General features: G+C 44.9%; 1 protein-coding gene and 1 long non-coding RNA gene across 3 annotated transcripts in view; one reads left to right on the forward strand and one right to left on the reverse strand.

The window, feature by feature from the left end:
• The first annotated feature begins 492 nt into the window (after positions 1 to 492).
• Positions 493 to 12,188, forward strand: LOC118944090. The gene is made up of 2 exons (XR_005039398.1): positions 493 to 1,059; positions 11,122 to 12,188. It is a non-coding gene; the product is annotated as an uncharacterized LOC118944090 (long non-coding RNA).
• The window catches only part of LOC110503325 (sortilin-related receptor), a 72,951-nt gene continuing 63,699 nt past the window's right edge, over positions 11,666 to 20,917 (reverse strand). For both annotated transcript variants that reach the window (XM_036961905.1, XM_036961904.1), the window contains exons 39-48: positions 19,277 to 19,359; positions 19,095 to 19,185; positions 18,751 to 18,941; positions 18,116 to 18,235; positions 17,710 to 17,874; positions 16,510 to 16,684; positions 16,036 to 16,142; positions 15,707 to 15,899; positions 15,174 to 15,386; positions 11,666 to 14,485 (exon numbers count right to left, since the gene is read on the reverse strand). In XM_036961905.1, coding sequence (XP_036817800.1) covers positions 14,418 to 14,485; positions 15,174 to 15,386; positions 15,707 to 15,899; positions 16,036 to 16,142; positions 16,510 to 16,684; positions 17,710 to 17,874; positions 18,116 to 18,235; positions 18,751 to 18,941; positions 19,095 to 19,185; positions 19,277 to 19,359 — 1,406 coding nt within the window. In that variant the 3' untranslated portion in view covers positions 11,666 to 14,417. The remainder of the gene's footprint in view (positions 14,486 to 15,173; positions 15,387 to 15,706; positions 15,900 to 16,035; positions 16,143 to 16,509; positions 16,685 to 17,709; positions 17,875 to 18,115; positions 18,236 to 18,750; positions 18,942 to 19,094; positions 19,186 to 19,276; positions 19,360 to 20,917) is intronic.

Genomic DNA, 20,917 nt, shown 5'->3' on the forward strand with positions numbered 1-20,917 from the left:
ACATCCCCAGACGCTGTTTGGTAATGGCCTCAGTGATTGAATGGTAGCGGAGGGCTGGGAAGGGGGGGGGGGGGGGGGTCGGGAGAGAACATTTTGTGTTTTTATTAACTTGGGAAGTTGGCAGATTGGGGCAGAGTGTCAGAAATGAACCTGATGAGGACGGAGGAGTCATCAAGGTGATGGGGTGAAGGTTTAAACGGTCAACCGTTTCCCTATTACAGTGCACTATTTTTTATTTAATAGACAACCTATCCCCTACAAAGTGTGTTGGTCAAAATTTGTGCACTTTATTGGCAATAGGTCATTTCAAACGCATCCTATTATGAGGGGGCCAATTACGTGTATTTTTGGTTCACACTCAAGTCATCTTTCATCTTTGGCCGTTTCAATGCCTCTCTGCAATCTTGCTAGTCCCAACTTCCCATCTTAGATGGAGAGAGCCTTACCCTACATGGTAGCATTAGCTTTAGGTATTGTGGATGAGACTGACTAAAAAAGGGCTTGAATGGCAGCTGCTCTGCTGTGTTCACCCCAGAGAGCAAGGGAGAGAGAGAGACGTGGACTCACTGCAGCCATCCCACACTGCAGAGCACGATGCCCATCAATCACCCTACTGTCCCACACAGCCTCCCATTGTTGGGGTTCCTGAGAATCAAGAAACACGTTGGCAACCTCTGTTTGTTTTTTGTTCTCAGAAGGGCCCTGCAATAACCATCCCTTTGTCCGAGTCGTATTGATGGAATCTGGAGAATAAGCAGATTTGCAACGGATATTAATGTGCCAGAACAATAAGTGATCAGCGGTGCAACACAGGTCAAACAACAAGCGTGGCTTTTATGTTGCCAGGATACTGTGTGCTTGGGGGTTATTCACTCACAGGAGGAAATGATCATATCTACACTGGGCCTGTCTGTAGTCACCCAGGTCCAGGCGCCGCCCTTGACAGATGGACGGACAGACAATCACTCTTGAAGACCAGAGAACCCTCACAACGACTGAAGGAACAAGAGTTCACAGGAAAAGAACATCAAATGCACATGCAAGCAAAGCATCGACTCGGTAGGTTGTGCCTGTGCCGTTAACGTCTTCATTTCAAACTCGTACCCTCCTCAGAGATGCCTATGGGGCTTACTATAACCCTCTCGCCACATGGAAGGGATTGTATTGGTTTAAGCCACAGGGAGTCTCTGTAGCTACAGAACACCTCCAGCCTTGTTCAATGCTGGGGAGATGTCTAACATTGGAGACCAAAAAATAAGAACTCACAAGGCTCACATTTTAGGCTATGCAAAATTTTAAAAAGCACCAAGGACATTAAGGAAGAGACATTTACATTTACAATGAGCAATATGCGTAAAATGATTTATACGTACATGCATATATATGGTTTGTGCTTAGTAGGCCACCGTACGTAAGGGAGTCTGTGATTTTGGCAAACAAGTATGTACTTAGACACAGTGTTAAAGAGGTGAAAATGATTCAGTAGAGTGCCAACAGCCTTCTTCAAATATTTACAAATCATTTTAAAAATCTGTATTAATGTGTTAAAACATGGCCAGGGCAGGGCAAGTGGCCAAAACTGTGGAAGTGGGAGGAAGCTGAATTAAACTTAAACCGGCATCTAGGAAAAGGACTAAATGCAGCTCATGAATTTGTTTGATGGGGGGACAGCAGGAATATCAGGACACTGGGATTGCTCAAGAATTTTCTCACAAGAGGTCATGTTTGAGCCAGAGGGTTTAAAAGTCAAATTGGTCTTTCTCACACTTCACAGTTGTCATTAAGTTGCCATTACGTTTGTGTGTGCGCACATCCATGTGTGTGTGTGTGTGTGTGTGTTTGTGCGTGCGTGTTTGTGCGTGCGTGTTTGTGCGTGCGTATGTTGAGCTGAGGGTTGACTCCTGAGCTTGATGCTGAAACAGCAGAAGGGCTAGGAGGGGGTAAGCCTTCTCAACCTTGTCCACTCTGTGAGGAGATAGGCAGCTAGCCCCAGTCCTGATGGAGACTCACTGAAACCTTGCTAAACATAGCAACCTGACCAGGCCCGCTATTATTAGGAAGTATGCACTGAAAAGGGTCAGCAGTCGCCATGGAGAGAATATGATAGTGGCCACTGTCCGGAGTGGTAGCACACCTCGAATCAGTCTGAAATGGTATTCTATGCCCTATAAAGTGCACTGTTTTAGACCAGGACCCATAGGGCTCTGGTTAGAAGTCATGCATTATAGGTATATAGGGGATATGGTGCCATTTGGGAGTTGGAGGAAGAGTCTAAGACAGAAATGGATTTGTCATTATTGCAGCGATATAAATAAGATGTTCTGTCTCTTGATTTATCTCACAATATGACTGCACTGCAGACTATGGTTTCATCTACCCGTCTCTTTCTTTGACTTGGAAGATTTGACTTAATTTCTCTATTCTAATTCAAGTCCTCTCCTTTGTATCAATGATAAAGGCTTTTAAAGAAATTACAGAAAATGAATTGTACATGAGATTTTAGTTTCACTCAAGTCAAAGAAAAGACTGGTAAAATGATGCATCTTGTGACACTCACACCAAGTAAGGACCTGTGTACTCTAGTCTACTGTTATTTATACTGTGGCCAGAGGCAGCTTCACAATTTGTGGACGGCTACGGTATGTTTGATGACATAAAACCGTCAACGATAACAAGAATGAAAGACAGATGGAGTGAAAGGAGAAAGAAAGAAAACATTTCTTCTGGGTGTCAGTTAGCTAGCAGCACAGCACAGCTAGGGAGTCTTGTTGCTAGGAGAGGAACAGCACCAATCTCTCCAATTGGCTAGAAAGACCTGCATGATCCTCCAATAAAACCCCACACAGCACCAGGACAGTGCTAGCCATCGTGACAATTAATATGGTAGCCGAGTTCGGGGCTGAAGTGGATTGAAAGGTATATTTATTGGAAAGGTCAAGATTGGACTGATTTTGTGTGTGTGTGTGTGATGGTAGTAAATGGGAGTTATTAGAAATGTTGAGAATGCAAGGTGCTATTTTCCTGATTTGTATTCTCTGAAACCATAGTCATCACACATGCTACACACTAAAGAGTGGTTCCACACTAAAGAGGGGTTCCACACTAAAGAGTGGTTCCACACTAAGGAGTGGCTACACACTAAATAATGGTTCCACACTAAGGAGTGGCTCCACACTAAAGAATGGCTCCACACTAAGGAGTGGTTCCACACTAAGGAGTGGTTCCACACTAAGGAGTGGTTCCACACTAAGGAGTGGTTCCACAATAAGGAGTGGTACCACACTAAGGAGTGGTTCCACACTAAGGAGTGGTTCCACAATAAGGAGTGGTACCACACTAAGGAGTGGTTCCACACTAAGGAGTGGTTCCACACTAAGGAGTGGTTCCACAATAAGGAGTGGTACCACACTAAGGAGTGGTTCCACACTAAGGAGTGGTTCCACAATAAGGAGTGGTACCACACTAAGGAGTGGTTCCACACTAAGGAGTGGTTCCACAATAAGGAGTGGTACCACACTAAGGAGTGGTTCCACACTAAGGAGTGGTTCCACACTAAGGAGTGGTACCACACTAAGGAGTGGTTCCACACTAAGGAGTGGTTCCACAATAAGGAGTGGTACCACACTAAGGAGTGGTTCCACACTAAGGAGTGTTTAACTCCCAATATTTGGAATAATAGAACCAGTATTGCATGACAATAAAAGTCCCAGCTGTGTCCCATCGGTTTCTCTGACGAGGTCAACCTACACGTCTCCCAAAGCAGAGGGAAGTGATGGGAAGTGATTGAAAGTTTGAACTTGGCTTTCGGCACCCTATCCTGCTAGACATTCCCAGCAGTCATTTGCTTTTAATACTAATGTAAATGTTCACCCAACACTTTACCCAGTGGGCAGAACTGGTTGTTCACCCAACACTTTACCCAGTGGGCAGAACTGGTTGTTCACCCAACACTTTACCCAGTGGGCAGAACTGGTTGTTCACCCAACACTTTACCCAGTGGGCAGAACTGGTTGTTCACCCAACACTTTACCCAGTGGGTAGAACTGGTTGTTCACCCAACACTTTACCCAGTGGGCAGAACTGGTTGTTCACCCAACACTTTACCCAGTGGGCAGAACTGGTTGTTCACCCAACACTTTACCCAGTGGGCAGAACTGGTTGTTCACCCAACACTTTACCCAGTGGGCAGAACTGGTTGTTCACCCAACACTTTACCCAGTGGGCAGAACTGGTTGTTCACCCAACACTTTACCCAGTGGGCAGAACTGGTTGTTCACCCAACACTTTACCCAGTGGGCAGAACTGGTTGTTCACCCAACACTTTACCCAGTGGGTAGAACTGGTTGTTCACCCAACACTTTACCCAGTGGGCAGAACTGGTTGTTCACCCAACACTTTACCCAGTGGGCAGAACTGGTTGTTCACCCAACACTTTACCCAGTGGGCAGAACTGGTTGTTCACCCAACACTTTACCCAGTGGGCAGAACTGGTTGTTCACCCAACACTTTACCCAGTGGGCAGAACTGGTTTTTCACCCAACACTATACCCAGTGGGCAGAACTGGTTGTTCACCCAACACTTTACCCAGTGGGCAGAACTGGTTGCAATGACGTAAGGCGGATGTTTTTTGTTGTTGTGTGATATCATGGTACTGACGTTTACAAAGAAATGACATCTTTCAATTGTAGTCCTTTAGCTCGTATCCAGAGCGACTTACAAATAAACATCATTATGACTTCCTGTGCCAAATGTTGCCCACTTGGTAGGGTACACAGACAATCGATTTCTTAGCTAAAAACTTATTGCAAGTTGAGCATCATTCACCTTCAGAGAAATGTCACCTTCTTACTGAGCCAGGTTAGTCAATAATCATGTTTCCATCCAACCCTTTTTATGCAAGTAAAAAGTAGGCTGCCTGTCGGATAAAAAAAACTCAGGCCAGGCCTGTTGGAAAAAGCAATTGTCGGTAAACTTTCCTAAATGTTGACAAAACCAAAATACGTTTGAAAGGGTGGATCCTTATTTTGTCTGGGAAATAGATAATGCCACAAATGGCAGTGAATTTTTGTTTTGCACATCTTTTGATAGAATAGCCATCATGTCGCAGTAAATGTGCAGTCACATGATGCTATGTTGTGTGGTCCTATGACAAAGTGCTTTTCTTTACACTGCGTAATCATGCACAGCTTTTTATTTACACTACGTAATCATGCACAGCTTTTTATTTACACTACGTAATCATGCACAGCTTTGTATTTACACTACGTAATCATGCACAGCTTTGTATTTACACTACGTAATCATGCACAGCTTTTTATTTACACTACGTAATCATGCACAGCTTTTTATTTACACTACGTAATCATGCACAGCTTTGTATTTACACTGCGTAATCATGCACAGCTTTTTATTTACACTACGTAATCATGCACAGCTTTTTATTTACACTACGTAATCATGCACAGCTTTGTATTTACACTACGTAATCATGCACAGCTTTGTATTTACACTACGTAATCATGCACAGCTTTTTATTTACACTACGTAATCATGCACAGCTTTGTATTTACACTGCGTAATCATGCACAGCTTTGTATTTACACTACGTAATCATGCACAGCTTTTTATTTACACTACGTAATCATGCACAGCTTTGTATTTACACTACGTAATCATGCACAGCTTTGTATTTACACTACGTAATCATGCACAGCTTTTTATTTACACTACGTAATCATGCACAGCTTTGTATTTACACTACGTTACACTAGCCAATTTGATGGAAACACACCGCTGCCTGAAAATGTGCATCTCTTTTTGTGTGAATATTAAAATATCCACCTGAAAATCTTTCGACAAATGGATGGAAACCTAAAGTAGCTATTGAGACAGACGTTTTCATATAAAAAAAACAATACCAAGGCACCCTTATGATGCAAGTTAAAATGTCATTATCTTGACATGTCCACAAGGATAACTCTTTCAACCTGGACATCCAAAGATTTCTCGGAGGGAAAGTGCCTTTTGAGTTCCCCCTAACAGTGGTCACAATAGACCACAATGGCTGTGGCTTGCTGTCCACAACGGCCTGCCTTCTCTATCGCAAGCCTGTCCTTGACCTTGACCAGCCATCAGTTTCCAGCCTAATGACCTTTCAGCTCCCAACCAATCAGTGGGTCAGGTACCTCTTGACCCCTGGGAAGTGGTAAAGGTGGACTCTCTTCCTCTGGTCAAGTGGCTGTAGAAACTACACACCACACACGTGCACCCACACTGTTCACTGCCCGTCGCTGACCTTCAACCTCCTACTGAGTTGTACTGAGGAGCCTCCATGGTCCTCTGATTGGATTGGCCATGATAGAGCCCACTGTGTGACGTGTCTAACGGTCTGATAATGGTAGGAACACTCAAGGAGAGTGCCCTTCCTTCCTTATGAAGGAAGGGCATGGTATCATATAGATTGCGGTGTCATATAGATGATGACTCAGTGTGTGTGGTCATGGGGATGTATAGCCGCGCAGCGTATAAACATGTTATCATCGACATACATGAGAGGCTCACTCGTCCCGCCAATTGGATTGTCGGCGTAATGCTATCATAACGCGCTTAGCATAGCTTCCTCCATTTGCTGGAGGTTTCCCTCCCTTTTTCCTCGACTGATCTTTCACAGCTAAACTAACACAGTCAAACTGAGAAAACGCCAGCAGTAACTCTGATGTTGTCATGTTTCCATCTTATGAATTTAACTCAGATGTCTTCTTGTTAGCCTAGATTTGTAGTTTTACATTCAGTAACTACCAGTGGCAGTTTTGTTTTAATATTTAGGTCGATAATGGTATTGATGTGTATGATATTGACATCTTAACATAAAGACTGCAAATTTGACTTTGATTATGGTAATTTTGTCTCATGTGCAATTATGCCATGAATGTTATTGTCTCACAGTTTTGTGTTATGTTCAATGTATAAAATATATCCACACTACTTTGTTTTTCACCCCCTTTTTCTCCCCAATTTCGGGATTACGATCTCGTCTCATTGCTGCAACTCCTCGGGAGAGGCGAAGGTTGAGTCAAGCGTCCTCCGAAACATGACCCCTCAAACCACGCTTCTTAACAACTGCTCGCTTAACCCGGAAGCCAGCTGCAACAATGTGTTGGAAGGAAACACTGTTCAACTGACGACCGAGGTCAGCCTGCAGGCACCCGGCCCGCCACAAGGAGTCACTAGAGTGCGATGAGCCAAGTAGACCCCCCCGGCCAAACTCTCCCCTAACCTGGACGACGCTGGGCCAATTGTGCGCTGCCCTATGGGACTTCTGGTCACAGCCGGTAATGACACAGCCTGGGATCAAACCCCTGCAATGCAGTGCCTTAGACCGCTGCACCACTCGGGAGGCCCCTATTTTGTATAATTCAAATGAAGTGAAAAACGTTGGTAACGTCTAAGTTCTGTACAATACAGGCTAATATAGCTTGTATTATACATTTTTAAAAAACAAATTATTACTAAGCAGGAGATCTCCCTTCTCTCTCTCGAGGTAGCCTAGTGGTTAGAGTGACAGGTAGCCTAGTGGTTAGAGAGGCAGGTAGCCTAGTGGTTAGAGCGGCAGGTAGCCTAGTGGTTAGAGCGGCAGGTAGCCTAGTGGTTAGAGAGGCAGGTAGCCTAGTGGTTAGAGCGGCAGGTAGCCTAGTGGTTAGAGAGGCAGGTAGCCTAGTGGTTAGAGAGGCAGGTAGCCTAGTGGTTAGAGAGGCAGGTAGCCTAGTGGTTAGAGAGGCAGGTAGCCTAGTGGTTAGAGAGGCAGGTAGCCTAGTGGTTAGAGCGGCAGGTAGCCTAGTGGTTAGAGAGGCAGGTAGCCTAGTGGTTAGAGAGGCAGGTAGCCTAGCGGTTAGAGAGGCAGGTAGCCTAGTGGTTAGAGTGGCAGGTAGCCTAGTGGTTAGAGAGGCAGGTAGCCTAGTGGTTAGAGAGGCAGGTAGCCTAGTGGTTAGAGAGGCAGGTAGCCTAGTGGTTAGAGAGGCAGGTAGCCTAGCGGTTAGAGAGGCAGGTAGCCTAGCGGTTAGAGAGGCAGGTAGCCTAGCGGTTAGAGAGGCAGGTAGCCTAGTGGTTAGAGAGGCAGGTAGCCTAGCGGTTAGAGAGGCAGGTAGCCTAGCGGTTAGAGAGGCAGGTAGCCTAGTGGTTAGAGAGGCAGGTAGCCTAGTGGTTAGAGAGGCAGGTAGCCTAGTGGTTAGAGCGTTGGACTAGTAACTGAAAGGTCGCAGGATCGAATTCCTGGGCTGACAAGGTAAAAATCTGTTGTTCTGCTCCTGAACAAGGCAGTTAACCCACTGTTCCTAGGCCGTCATCAAAAATAAGAATTTGTTCTTAACTGACTTGCCTAGTTAAATAAAAGGTAAAAATATATCTTAAGTCCCAGCATCCAGGACACAATCATGTTCTCTTTGATTTTGAGGTCATTCACCTCTCTATACAAGAGGGTTCGACAAAGTAGTTGACTAATGATGTTTATCAGTTTGATTGGGTCTTGGAACACTGTAATGTGGCAGTAATAAATGTCTTGTTGAGGAGGCAACACAGATGGTGTTATATCAAGCATGCCCTCTGCTGGAGGAGATTCCAGGCTGAGAAATAAACACTTGTTCAAGTTTCCTCCTCCCAAATCTCTGGCCAGTGAGAATCCTTAGCAATCTGAGGCCCACTAGAGGGGTACTGTAGGCTACAGGACTATGTAACAGGGTTGTTTGAGTACTTACCAAAAGCAATGTAGGAGTCTGAGAACCATGGTGTCGGAAAATTACTATATATGGGGCTGACAATTGTTAAATCGGAAGACGTTCATCCGAAACTGTGACATGCACACATTTGTGAACTGGGTAACCTATTGGTTTAAAAATACCTTGGGATGTGTGTGTGTTCTGCACTGTCCAGTCTGTGCTGTGTACGGTGAACGCTGCCTGGCCATGACAATACGGGCTGTTTATCCAGACTACCCCTCTCACCCCCCTCCTCCCCAGCATCTGCTCATCGTCCTCCCAAGGCCCGGGCCTTTTCCTGGCTGCAGTACACACTGGAGCCCACTGTTGCGTCTGCTGGGGCTGATAAGAGGCACCGACCTCAATGCTGCTCCCTCCGATGCACTGACAGGTCACCAACAGAACAACTGGCTGTTGTATAGGGGGGAGTGGGAGGGAGAGACAAATCTGTGACTGACATGAAATTACACCAGTTGAAGGGAGGGTCAGGGCCTGGCCGCTTATGTTTGGGGTCATTTCTTAAGCACTGTTTAGCAAATCATTGTTGTCTACAAAGGTCGATAGTGATACCATGATGTGGAATATTCCATTCAAAATCTAGAACTGATGGTCTCAAATCTTGAACAATGTACTTTTCTCAGTGCACTGGCATCCGTTACTCACATAAACAGTGATTGTGATTTGGAAAGAGATGAATAACTTTGACTTGAAAAGAGAAACAGGGAGGAATTAACTTCTTCAACAAGCAGGTCTTTCTCCGACAGCTCTGAAACCGAACACGTGAGACCTCTAGTGGTAGCCTTGAGAACAACGAAGCAATTCCACAAAAGAAGAAGAGCTTGTCTGGATCCCAAATGGAGCCCTACACTCTAAAAAGGCAAACAAAAAAAGCCAAAGACAAGAGCATCCCTGGTATGACGGCACAGTTACTGTGAACAGTTGAGCCGAGGAAGGAGCTTTTCTGACTGCAGGTCTGTGTTTTCTGAACAACAGTGGGGGCTAAATGCATCACAGCGTCAGATAAATCCTGACACTCTGTGGTGTCAGTGCTCTCTGTCTGAGCTGACCTCAGAATCTGATGGACAGATGAGAATGGAGAGGTGAGGAGAGAGGAGTACCGCAACTCAATTTAGAACGTTGTAAGAGTGGAGTGCTTTCTTTTTGGAGCAGAGAAAGAAAGAAAGAAAGGAGAGCAGTCTGTTACAGTACTTCGTCATTGAGCTTTTAAAAGAATCTGTAGCCTACACAACAAATATACTTGGATTCATCCGAGCACAGCATGTCTGGGTCCGCTGTCTGTGGTTGACCAGGACGAGTCAGATCTGAAAATAAATACAGCCAGACGAGTTTAGTCAGAGAAATAACAGAGAGGAGACAGTTGAGAAGGAGCAAATATTTCTAATAGCGGTTCCCGACAGGGTATTTTTGCTGAGGGAGACTGCCCAGTTGGTTACTCTTTGGGCAATATATGATAATGTCCCTTTCAGGATTTAATTCCCTGTACTATAACAGTGTTGTTTGAAGTCATGTTTGAAGTTCAAGATTATTAACTATGTTTGGGAGCGTTTCTTTCGGCAATGTCAGAGGGTTCTTTTCAGGTGGAACACAACAATGAGCTGGCGCAAAGGAATGAGAGATTAAAGAAGAGGTCATACAGAACTTTTGCCCCTGGGGATGCTCTTGAGAAAAAAGGGCTAAGTGGACAAATATATCAAGAAGTGCACCTTGTTATGATAAACATATTGTGTGTGATAATGTGCTGTATATGAACCATACAGCAAACATTCAAGTCAACATTTAGCAAACAATTAGGGAACGGGGATACCTAGTCAGTTGTACAACTGAATGCATTCAACCAAAATGTGTCTTCCGCATTTAACTCAACCCCTTGTAATCAGAGAGCAATTCAACTTCCATATTCAACTTCCAACGTTCGTCTTTAAGTATTATAGTATTTATTTGATGAAGTTTGAACTGCTGTTGATATACTGAAAGCATGACATACAGTATAGAAGTGTGAAGAGCGTCTTGCTAATGACCTTGTTAAACTTAGCGCTGTTCATGATTTTACTATTTAAGTACACAATTATCCCCCCCCCCAAAAAAATAAAATAAATATGTACACTTGATTAAGGTAGCACTTCAAAACTTTGATTAAAAACACAAAAGATATTACTCTCTTTTGCGGTTGTGTTGTTCTGTTTTTTCATTTCATGGATGTCTATTCCATTGATTACTGTACTGTGTACCTTCAAAGCACCTAGCCTGACAGTCTCAGAAGCACACCTGCCTCTTTACTTAATCATAGAGCTGTCTGGGGAATTGTGCAGCCTGCATTAAAGCTGGAATGACCTCACTGTTTGTTTCTAGCCCTCTGTCTCTTTCTCAGAAGTTCCCCTGAGAGCATGGACAATGCCCTTCACTCAACAGTCATAAAAGCCTTATGAGCGTCAGTGGAGCTGTGGTCGTTCTGCGTGACTGGAGGAACGAGAGAGAATGAAAAGACCAGGAGATGAGACGCGAGTCAAAAACCACAGTGAGAGTGGCCTGATTAAGGACTGACCCCAGTTCATCTCCAGGACGTCCGTACTCTAGAACCTCTACACACACACACATACTCTACATGCACTCCTTCCTGTTTCACGCTGCCAAATACTGAAGGACTTACTCATAGCATTGTGGTTAACCAAGGCTGAGTTCGTCGTTGCTTTGTTAAGGGTCTTTGAGGAGACTCGATAGGGGATTTGTTTATTTCTATCAAAAGCATTTGGAAGTTGGAAGGACATTGACTAAAGACAGTAAATTAAACAAAAAATAATTAAATCATTTTAGAAAGCAGAGATCTTCAGTGTTGTTTTTGTCTATCCATCCATCCATCCATCCTCTGTGAAAAAAGAGAAAAATGAGGCTTCGGCACATTTCCAGTGAGTTTATTTCAGTAGAAGTGGTTTTTAAAACACTTCACACTGTACCTCAAACATCTCATTTCCTTGAGACCCCCATAAGCAAGCAAGATCAACATATTCAAATATGGCGGTGTCCAATATCATTATATTCTGTGCAAAAACATTTTTAAGCATACTATTTTACAGAAGAAAAAATTAAAAATCTACATTTTGGAAGGGTTGGGGGTTGAAACGGTCACACAATCAAGATGTATATTTTGTACAATTGTCAAAACTTGGGACTACATGAGATAAAATCCATCAGGTGGCTGTAGATATGTGCCTTGTTTAAAACAGCCAAAGCAGGCAGGAGTAGTGACCTGTATAGAACAACAACAAACAACTTCTACTGCTCTCTCTTCAGTACAGATCATTCTCTTTAGCAATTGTGTAAGGGTACTGAGTGTGTGTGTGTGTGTGTGCACTCGTGTCGTCATAAATACAGTACATACATACATACAAACTCAATGTGTTCTAATAAGGCATATGTGGCATATCAAAGTCCACAGAAAATAAACAGTCCCATCAGTAACTTGACAGCACTATTTAAGGCCTGGAAAACAGAAAAGGGGGAGATAAAATCACAAGTACCTTAAGGAAAGAATGTCAAAACAATGTATTGAAAGCAGCCCTGCAGTGGCCGGGGGCCGGAGAGTGCGATGGGGGAGGGGGGGGCTGCTGTGACGTCACCCCCACAGTGGGATGGGGACGTGGTCCTGGAGTCTGGGGGTGCGATGCCTGCCCTGAACCAGTCTACAGTCAGACACTATCAAAACTCATTATCAGGTCTCTCTTCCAAGAGTATAGGGGTGAACCCTTCAAAGTAGAGTTCTTGGCTATACAAAGTGAGAGGACTGCGAGTGTATCCATTTCACATGAGAGGTGGGAGGGAGAGGGGGGGGGGGGAGGACCACATTGCCTCGTAGCCATAAAATCACAGATATAAAATACATTCATGAACAAAACCCCAAAACAGGTCAATGAATAAAAGCATACCTCACATCAATTGAAATGGCTCTTTAGCATAGAGGAAAAAACACGTTTCAGTTCATGACTACACAATAGGTTGAGATGGGGAAGAGTAAAAACAAAAACATTTCTTGGCGCATCAAACTGACATGAAGCGTTTTGCTAAACAGGGAAAGAGAGCCGGACACACAGTCCACTTCACTGTGACCTAAACATCATATTGTTATCCCAGCAAGCAAAAGTGGTTTCAATGACATCGTTATGATGTCTACTATTAAATTATGATCAGGTTGTAGATTAGACGTGTCCTTTTTTTTAAAACAAAAAAAACAAACAGCAACCACAAAATGCAATAATCTGGTTATCTGACCAGATGACAACCAAAATATGACGTCTTGCGCTCGTCATGAAAAATATATCTTGCTGTAACAGAGACCAGTTCCTTGTCATCTGGTTTTATATTTTCAACCAGAAAACCAGCTTACAACAACATTACGTCATGCTCCAAATGCTGTCTCTAGGGTTACGATAGTACCTCAGTAAGGGTTCTGGCGAAAGACTCAGATGATGGTACCACGCCAGTGTCAGACCAGACAAAGACCCAGTTCCCTGAGAACATCAGAGACAAAGGTTCCAAACACTACAAACTAACGGCAGCAGATTGGGCGTAATAATATTTGAATAACAAGAATATTTACATCGTGGTGGTCCTGAAAAAACCCCAACTAAAATCAAACTGTTTTCCTATTGATGCAGCATTGGGGGTAGAGAAACACAACAGAATGATCGAGCTGACTTTTTGGAGTTAATAAATGTGAACAACTCCTCTTGTGTTATTGTTACTGCTGAGTAGACTACAGCAACTCCTGTGCTGGTGGTAGGAGGTACATGGATCTATATGACACTGCCTGGTGCCATCGATTTCATCTAATCGCTACTCATTGGTTGGTTACGCGGACGCCGAAATGCTGTGTTCAGGGCAACGGACAGTTTCAAATCAAATATCAACAACAGATTAAAGTGATCTCATTCGAACAGACAGCAACATATTCAGATCGATTTCAGTATGGACACTAAACAACATACCATGGGCAAATAGTATACTCTTTAAAGTGACATAAATCCTGAATAAATACCATAAAGACTGTTAATTTATGCTGTGTCAAGAGCTTGTTTTCCTCACTCCCTTCAAGAAGCTTTTATTGGTAACTTTTGAACAATATTTTTTTTACATACAGTATATTGATTATATTTTCTTTCCTTAGGTGTGTTTTTTTCTGCATTGGATATTCCAGTTGCTAGGTACTTATTTTGGCTTCAAGCAACAAACTGCTCTTTATGGAGTTAGTTTGTAGTTGGGTCTATTCTCCCAGAGCGACTAACACACGACTCGACTCGCCTGACAGACTCCTAATCCTTCACAGTTAGCATCAGTTCCCGACCAATAGTCCTTTGACCGATATATATATATTATGTATAAAAAAATAAGTTATTGCGCATCCCAAAAAAGTGCATCGTTTTTTTCTTTTAAAAAATATCTCTCGTTGCGTTTCACTTTTTCTTCCTTTGATCCGGAATCGTATTAAGACTGTTTTCTCGGAGGGTGTTGGTTGACGAAAGTGTTGGCGCACCTTCTTTCTTGACCTCTGACCTTTTGTCGTACCACGTGGGCACGGGCGCGTAGGTGACGGGTTGGGACAGGCAGGGCAGAGTGTATAGTAGAGGGATAGAGGATGAGGAAGGGTGGTCCTGCTACGCAATCACCATGGGAACGTCGTCTGAGAAGCCGCTGATCATGGGGGTGTCTTCGTCATCGTCACCTTTAAGGAGGACGGGTAAACAAGAGAACAATGACATGATAGTTGCATTGAGAACGGCTCATGCTAAAATGTGGTTTATCATCCTGGTCATACCCATGAGAAATGAGTGGGGCCAGGAGTTTCTCCGGACAATGGGACCTGACAAGGACAAACTACGGTCCCTAGCAGCACAGCCTTTAATTGGGGACCAGAGTTTTCCTGGTCAGGTCACACCATCAGGAGAAACTCCGGGCCCTACAAGTGATTTTCATTAGATTTTTTTACCTTTATTTAACTAGGCAAGTCAGTTAAGAACAAATTCTTATTTTCAATGACGGCCTAGGAACAGTGGGTTAACTGCCTGTTCAGGGGCAGAATGACAGATTTGTACCTTGTCAGCTCGGGGATTTGAACTTGCAACCTTTCGGTTACTAGTCCAACACTCTAACCACTAGGCTACCCTGCCGCCCCAAAAGCCATGCCAATCAGATGGACGCAGAGCGGGATACCCGATGGGTGTTAGTTCACAAATAAAGACAACGTGGTTCAAGTCCAACACAGTGTAGACTGATAACATTAAGGCTCCTTAGCAGCCATCACACGCAGGCAAAGTCAACGGTAACACCAAGAGTCAACACAAAACAAGGGAGCGACGCAATTACGGACGTATGTGGCTACTTCGATATAGAACTTAACCAAGGAGTCTTACCCAGCTCGTCCCCCGAGGAGAAGATGGCCGAGCCCAAGCGGGAGTTGTAGTGGCTGTTGGAGAAAGCGGTGAAGTTGTTCTGCAGGCGGCGGTGCCTCAGGTACAGGACCACCAGGACCCCACACAGCCCCAGCAGCAGCAGGAACAGCACCGGCACCACCACTACCGCCATGTCCCCTGACTGACCCGAGCTCCGCACCGCATCACTGGGACCTACAGGGAGGTGGGGGGAGGAGTTACACCTGGTGAGTGACATTCACTCACTGACGTGGTTGACATTGCATATACAGCACATGAAGGAGCCATTATGAGAGATTCTTTATATACTTTTATCTCACAAAGTTGATTGATGAAGTAAGATGAACATGGAAACAATCATCATATCCATCATATCAGTATCCTACCTCGTATACCTCTGTTGTATGAATGTCACCACACATTGTTACTGAAACCGACGTTGAGGATTTATGGATGTTGGTAGTAAATCTGTCCCGTAACTTCCCATCCTCCCCAGTGTACCCTCCCCGCCTCACCTTGTCCCAGCTGGTCGTAGAGCAGCAGGGCGGGCTCGCCACACAGCTGTCCGTTGAACAGGCAGCGGGCCTGGACGGAGAAGGTGTAGTTGTGGCCCGCCAGCAGGCTGCTGATCCGGAAGAAGGTCTCTGTGGTGTTACCCAGGAGCACGGTGGAGTTGGACAGGCTGTCGTACACGTGCACCTCGTAGCCCTGCGGAGAGACACCGAGCACAGATGTGCAGACAGACACAGACAGACATAGACAGTGATGGTGAATATCAGAGGAACTAAAATACAATGGGGTAGATCTGTCGTCACAGGGAGAGACAGCTGTGTGTGTCCCTCACCCTGCTCTCATTGAAGCTCCTCTCCTTCACGGCCAAACTCTTCCAGAAGAGGAACACATGGTCTTTCTCCGTCAGGATCTTCAGAGCCTCTGGAGCAGGCAGGGGCACTATGTCCACACAGAGTAGAAGGAAGACGTTTTAACAACATCAATTCATACAACTATGTTCATGTAAGAACACTAGGTTTTGAATGTGGTCTCCCCAGAGCTGTTGGTGCTCTAGCTTGAACTCCTTTAATATTCAAGAAACCTTGACTATCCCCCAGCCACTATATAACACACTGTGGGCGCGTTCCAGGTCGTCTATCTATATTGCAGTTGGGCTGCACATGCCAGAAGATCGCTACATTACATTAACATGACCCCTGAGATGTTTTAACTCTTTCCCGGGGGATTGTGGGAAAAAGAAAAAGCTGATCGTCGGCTGCAATAAAGATGACCTGGAACGCGCCCGTCTCAAGGACATAAGCCGTACTTGTGTTGAGCGTGTAGCTGGCCTCCTTGCTCATGTTGCGCAGGCGGACGGAGACGCTGTAGTGTCCGCCGGGCTCCAGGCCCTTGAGGCAGTACTCCACCGTGTTGTTCTGGGTGGTCAGCTTGTAGCTGCTCTCGGTCTTACGCACCACGTCCTTCAGGTGCACCGCGTATGTCTGCACGGGACGGACACATCCAAATCAAACTTTATTGAAGGTGCATTTAACAATCTCAACAGAGTTTACAGTAATATAATACAACACAAGAACAATGAATGACAGGCGTGTTGGCATCCAAAATGGCACCCGACTGACCAGAGCCCTGGTCAAAAGTAGTGAGGGACAACTGTTCATGGTACTACACTGAACAAAAATATAAACACAACATGTGTTGGTTCCATGCTTCATGAGCTGAAATAAAAGGTAGACATTTTCCATACGCTCAAAAAGCTTATTTCAAATTTGTGCACAAATTTGTTTCCATCCCTGTTAGTGTGCATTTCTCCTTTGCCAAGATAATCCATCCACCTGACAGGTGTGGTATATTAAGAAGCTGATTAAACAGCACGATCATTACACAGGTGCACCTTGTGCTGGGGACAATAAAAGGCCACTCTGAAATGTGCACTTTTGTCACACAACACAATGCCACTGATGACACAAGTTGAGGGAGTGTGCAATTGGTATGCTGACGTCAGGAATGTCCAACAGAACTGTTGCCAGTTTCTCTACCATAAGCCGCCTCCAACGTTGTTTTGGAGAATTTGGCAGTACGTCCAACAGGCCTCACATCCGCAGAACACATTTATGGTATCGTGTGGGCGAGCAGTTTGCTGATGTCAACGTTGTGAAAAGAATGCCCCATGGCGGCAGTGGGGTTATGGTATGGGTAGGCATAAGCAAACGGACAACGAACACAACTGCATTTTATCGATGGCAATTTGAATGCACAACAATTCCGTGACCAGATCCTGAGGCCCAATGTGAGGGCCATTTTTTAAGGTATCTGTGACCAACAGATGCATATCTGTACTCCCAGTCATGTTTCAAACAATGTATCCTTACACTGAAAGTGTAACTAGGAGAGACTGCAATCCAGACTTTGGGTCTGTTTTGAAGTTTAAGCTTCAACTTACTTAAAAAAAAAGTTACCCATCACATTAACTGTATCTGAAAGAGCTGACACTTGAGGTTGGCCGTACCAGAGGGGCGCTGGGGGAGTCGTAGGGAGGCTGCCACTTCAACGTAGCCTGGGTTTTCTCAACTCGCACCTTGTGCAGGTTACGAGGAGGAAGCCGCTCGTTGGGAATCATCTTAACCACCGCATACTCCGAGGGAGGGCCCAGGTAGGGAGAGATGGCCCGCACCTGTCACACACACGTGAACAAGCACACACACATTGAGATATTGTTCTTCAGAAACCAAAATGTACACATTGGTTAACTGTGAGCGGATTTTCTGCAGTCGATCATTTTACAGTTCAGTCCAATTGGGACCAAAATGGAATCAGTGGCGACAACGAAAAATCGTGTTGCACGTCTAATAAATTTGTCGGATTCTGTATCTGAGAGAGGAATCAGGGTGAAGAGGAATAGGGGGTGAACTCACGAGGAACAGGTACTGCTCATCACTGTCCACAGTGACGGTCCGGCTACTAGCGCTGGTGTTCACACTGTGAGGGCTGCGGTACAGGTCCAAGAAGGAGGTGGCAAAGAAGATGCCATACACCTGTACAGACAGACAACAACCACGCAGTACATCACTGGCTGCACAGGGAGCCAGAATACTCCAGCAGGGTGCTTCACAGTAGCGGTGGATGAGGAGAGTTCCCCCCTTACTATGGATAGAGCTTTGAGCATCTAGAAAACACATCCAATCAGTTATGACTCATTTATGTAATTCCTTATTATATTTTGTTTGTGGGGACTCGCTTTATTGCTCTTGCGTAATGGAAGCAATGAAACAGTGCAAACCCCGCCCATCGGGCACTCGAGACAGGCTTAATCAAATGCTTTAAGCATTTGAAATGATACTACAGATACTACTTAAACCCAGGGTCATGTTCATTAGGCACCAAATAGAAGAAAACAGACTTGGGTAGGGACTACCCGAACTTGTCCAAGAAGAAGCGCTCATTTTCGTTTTCGGGTCAAAAAAACGTTGTATGATGTTTTCCGTTGCGTGACCAAATGAACATGTCCCATGTCTGTAATACAGTAGCTGTCATGCTGTACCCGTGTTACCTGTGCTGGGGATCCGGTTACAGTCCAGCTGCAGTCCACAGAGCTCTGGTTGAGGGCCCGGGCCTTGAGGAGGGGAGGCTCCGGCTGAGTGCCTGTGGTCTGCTGGCGGGATAGGGCTGTGGGGCTGTCTCCTACACTGGTCTGGGCCCACACAGCCACCTCGTAGATGGTACCCGTGGTCAGGTTGGCAGCTGCAAGTGTACAGGTAGATACAGACAGAGTTGGATTAGGATATTGAAAACACTTAAGTGTGTGTTTGTGATGCATAACACAAAGTTATGTTTGAAAAACACTTGTTTTGTTGTCTGAAAATGTGTGGACACTAGTGGCAGACAGGGGCCTACCTTTCAGTACGCTGCCTCGCACAGTGTAGTTCCTGCTCTCCTTCACGTGAGCATCAAACACCCAGGACAGCACCACCACATACTGCCTCACCTGCACACACCCACGGAACAACGGTAGAATTATAGGGCAAGTTAGAATACATAGACAAGCACTAAGTCACTCAGAGACGCCACCAACTGACCTCATATTGGGAGTTAAAGCTGAAAGACAGGCTCATGGAGTCTTCTGTGATGCTGTCGGTGATAACTGAGGGAGGTGGTAGAGCTGAGAGAGAGGGAGAGACACAATAAGCATCAGCTCCAATACATTAGGCACAGCACACAGTGGTGGCCAGCAGAGGGCGATAAAACACTGTACATCTCCACAACGCAACCAGTGGAGGAAGAGCACTGAAGGATGACAGCTCGAGACCCATATAAGTAATGTGCCATCCTCCGGTGACCCAAACTAAAAGGAAATACAGTGCCTTGCGAAAGTATTCGGCCCCCTTGAACTTTGCGACCTTTTGCCACATTTCAGGCTTCAAACATAAAGATATAAAACTGTGTTTTTTTGTGAAGAATCAACAACAAGTGGGACACAATCATGAAGTGGAACGACATTTCTTGGATATTTCAAACTTTTTTAACAAATCAAAAACTGAAAAATTGGGCGTGCAAAATTATTCAGCCCCCTTAAGTTAATACTTTGTAGCGCCACCTTTTGCTGCGATTACAGCTGTAAGTCGCTTGGGGTATGTCTCTATCAGTTTTGCACATCGAGAGACTGAAATTTTTTCCCATTCCTCCTTGCAAAACAGCTCGAGCTCAGTGAGGTTGGATGGAGAGCATTTGTGAACAGCAGTTTTCAGTTCTTTCCACAGATTCTCGATTGGATTCAGGTCTGGACTTTGACTTGGCCATTCTAACACCTGGATATGTTAATTTTTGAACCATTCCATTGTAGATTTTGCTTTATGTTTTGGATCATTGTCTTGTTGGAAGACAAATCTCCGTCCCAGTCTCAGGTCTTTTGCAGACTCCATCAGGTTTTCTTCCAGAATGGTCCTGTATTTGGCTCCATCCATCTTCCCATAAATTTTAACCATCTTCCCTGTCCCTGCTGAAGAAAAGCAGGCCCAAACCATGATGCTGCCACCACCATGTTTGACAGTGGGGATGGTGTGTTCATGGTGATGAGCTGTGTTTCTTTTACGCCAAACATAACGTTTTGCATTGTTGCCAAAAAGTTCCATTTTGGTTTCATCTGACCAGAGCACCTTCTTCCACATGTTTGGTGTGTCTCCCAGGTGGCTTGTGGCAAACTTTAAACAACACTTTTTATGGATATCTTAAGAAATGGCTTTCTTCTTGCCACTCTTCCATAAAGGCCAGATTTGTGCAATATACGACTGATTGTTGTCCTATGGACAGAGTCTCCCACCTCAGTTGTAGATCTCTGCAGTTCATCCAGAGTGATCATGGGCCTCTTGGCTGCATCTCTGATCAGTCTTCTCCTTGTATGAGCTGAAAGTTTAGAGGGACGGCCAGGTCTTGGTAGATTTGCAGTGGTCTGATACTCCTTCCATTTCAATATTATCGCTTGCACAGTGCTCCTTGGGATGTTTAAAGCTTGGGAAATCTTTTTGTATCCAAATCCGGCTTTAAACTTCTTCACAACAGTATCTCGGACCTGCCTGGTGTGTTCCTTGTTCTTCATGATGCTCTCTGCACTTTTAACGGACCTCTGAGACTATCACAGTGCAGGTGCATTTATACGGAGACTTGATTACACACAGGTGGATTGTATTTATCATTATTAGTCATTTAGGTCAACATTGGAT

The sequence above is a fragment of the Oncorhynchus mykiss genome, chromosome 24 (assembly GCF_013265735.2).
Source record: "Oncorhynchus mykiss isolate Arlee chromosome 24, USDA_OmykA_1.1, whole genome shotgun sequence".
Taxonomy (NCBI): domain Eukaryota; kingdom Metazoa; phylum Chordata; class Actinopteri; order Salmoniformes; family Salmonidae; genus Oncorhynchus; species Oncorhynchus mykiss.